At 31.4% G+C, this 2,500-nt stretch overlaps 1 protein-coding gene across 3 annotated transcripts in view; it reads right to left on the bottom strand.

Annotated features, from left to right (window-relative positions):
- LOC144965060 (nicotinamide/nicotinic acid mononucleotide adenylyltransferase 1-like) overlaps positions 1–2,500 on the bottom strand; it is a 96,827-nt gene that overhangs the window by 93,513 nt on the left and 814 nt on the right. For all 3 annotated transcript variants that reach the window (XM_078899954.1, XM_078899952.1, XM_078899953.1), the window contains exon 2: positions 17–105. In XM_078899954.1, the coding sequence (XP_078756080.1) occupies positions 17–105 (89 nt within the window). The remainder of the gene's footprint in view (positions 1–16; positions 106–2,500) is intronic.

Genomic DNA, 2,500 nt, shown 5'->3' with positions numbered 1-2,500 from the left:
GTAATAGTTAAATTACCTTTTTCTTGTAACTGTCCCCAACAGGTGAAACGTAACCACCTATAACCTGAAAGCGTCCAGTTTTATTTAATGCATCCCTGGCAATTTCTGGTTTTGAAAAAAAGAGGAGAGATAGATGTCTATCACAATCATAAGATCATGGCCATTGATAATAGCTTTGATACATATAAAAATTTATAATTTGATTCTCTAAGTCGTAAAATACTTAATCAATGATAAAGAAATTTTATTTTGATCCTCCAGGGACTATTTTTTGATGAATATAAGGTTTTGTCAACTGCATAGTTTGGCAAAATATGTTGAATAAATGATGACTGAACATTTAAATTTATGGTAAATTGAAATTAATACAACTCCCAAAGAGTCATTTAAATTTAAATATCAAAATTTGGAGATAGATTATCTGAGACGTGATAATCAAGATACCTACCACAATCAACCAAAAACGAATCAACACATTTTTGGGGGGAAAAGCAGAATTTCAATTAAACAATAATAATAATAATAATAATAATAATAATAATAATAATAATAATAATAATAATAATAATAATAATAATAATAATAATAGTAATAATAATAATAATTTTAATAATAATACTATGTCTTTATTGTACTCAAAATTGTGGCAATTTGTCATTTGGTCGCAAATTTATAACAATAAAATATTATAAAGAAGATACATTGCATAATATAATTATATATACATACACATATGCACACTAGAAACATCTTAGTCATCGTCACCAACATCATCATCATCATTATAATTATCATCATCATCACAACAACCTTTCTAATATTTTCGTTAATCCTTCACTTTCACAATTCCCCTATAACACCATAACCATCCTCATAATACTCCATAGTAAATTACTTTTTCTGTAACAAGCTATAAGAGGAAAAGCTTGTGCTTTGATATCCCTGATCAGAAAGACAAAGGTTGTGTTCTCCGATTGTGCTCTCTCTCTCTCTCTCTCTCTCTCTCTCTCTCTCTCTCTCTCTCTCTCTCTCTCTCTCTCTCTCTCTCTCTCTCTCTCTTTCTCTCTCCCTCCCTCCCTCACACAGAAAATGCATGATTTTCACAATTGTTCAGTAATACTGATGAAATCTTATATATAGCACTGTACTTCCGACACCTAAGATTCTAAATATACTTAAATTACAAATGACATTAGGTAAAAAATATATATAAAGATTTAAATAATAAAAATAACACACAAACCAGACGCCTGTCTCGCTTCTAATAAAATAAAATCAGACAGGTTTTAAGTGAGTGCTTAAAAATAGACAAAGATTCTTTTTCACCAATGCTCTATGGTAAAGCGTTTCACACAGACAGCGCAATACGAGAAATGAATCTCATTCCAGCCTAGGTGCATATGAGAGGGACAACTGGTTTTATGGAATCACTAGCTGAATGAAAAGGACAGGATTTAATATCTTTCAATTAATTACAAAAGATAAGGAGGGCCAGTGCCTTCAAGGCAATGATAAATAGTTTTAAATTAAATTCTTTTCCCCTAAGGCAGCCAATGCAGTTCATGAAGCAGAGTTTAAGTCAGAATCACCTAAACCTCATATATACAAATACAAGTCTGGCAGCACTGTTCTGAGTCTACAGACATTTCACATTATGCTGCAAAAGGCCAAATGACAATCTAATTTCGGTAGCAAGTGGGACGCACCTAATTTTCATGGTCACATCCTCAGGTATGAAATAATGGAAAAAGAAAGATTTAACCAAATTACTAATTTGTTGCTGCATCAACAGTCCAGAATCTGAAAATGTACCCTGAGTTTTCACATTGTCAACAAATTGAAGAGCAGAGGACCCCAACTTCAAATCTGATTGCCTTTTTTCCAGCTCTTATTTCCCACATACAGCACTTTTGTCCAATCACCGCTCAGTTACAGTCTGTTCCCACTCACCTATTTCTTTAGTCTTTAGTGCACTTTTCACTAACGGCTGATACTCATTACAACTTTTTCATATAGAAAACCCAATATAACCACATACCATAAGCGTATCGATGATAAGACTGAAACCTGAAGATTTTAGACAGGTCTAAGAGCTGAACCCTGGGAAATCCAGAGCAATTTCATCTGATCTATAAATATTTATCCACCATGATAATGTGTCTACAATTGTCCATATATAATCTGAATCATTTATATCCATTTCGGAGAAAAATAACAAATATGATATTCTTCAAAAATATAAAAATTTAAAAAAAAGATAAGAAAAATGAAAAAACAAAACAAAACAAAAACACGTCATAATTGTTTTGCCAATTCTGGTTCCCAAATAATCTGCAATTGATTTAATGATTAAAACTATCTTAAAAAGAGGCAGCTCTGACGTATTATTGCTTCTGTTACACAACACTAATAATACTTGTCATTTGACGTTTTATTGGGGGAAGATAAGACATATGGCTAAAATACTTGAAGTTAAAAAAATAATTATTTTTAGCAATCT

The sequence above is a fragment of the Berghia stephanieae genome, chromosome 2 (assembly GCF_034508935.2).
Source record: "Berghia stephanieae isolate SIO BIC M18660-M18661 chromosome 2, UCSD_Bste_1.3, whole genome shotgun sequence".
NCBI classification, from domain to species: Eukaryota; Metazoa; Mollusca; class Gastropoda; order Nudibranchia; family Aeolidiidae; genus Berghia; species Berghia stephanieae.
The sequence above is the reverse complement of the archived record's forward strand: the minus strand, read 5'-3'. Positions and strand labels throughout refer to the sequence as shown.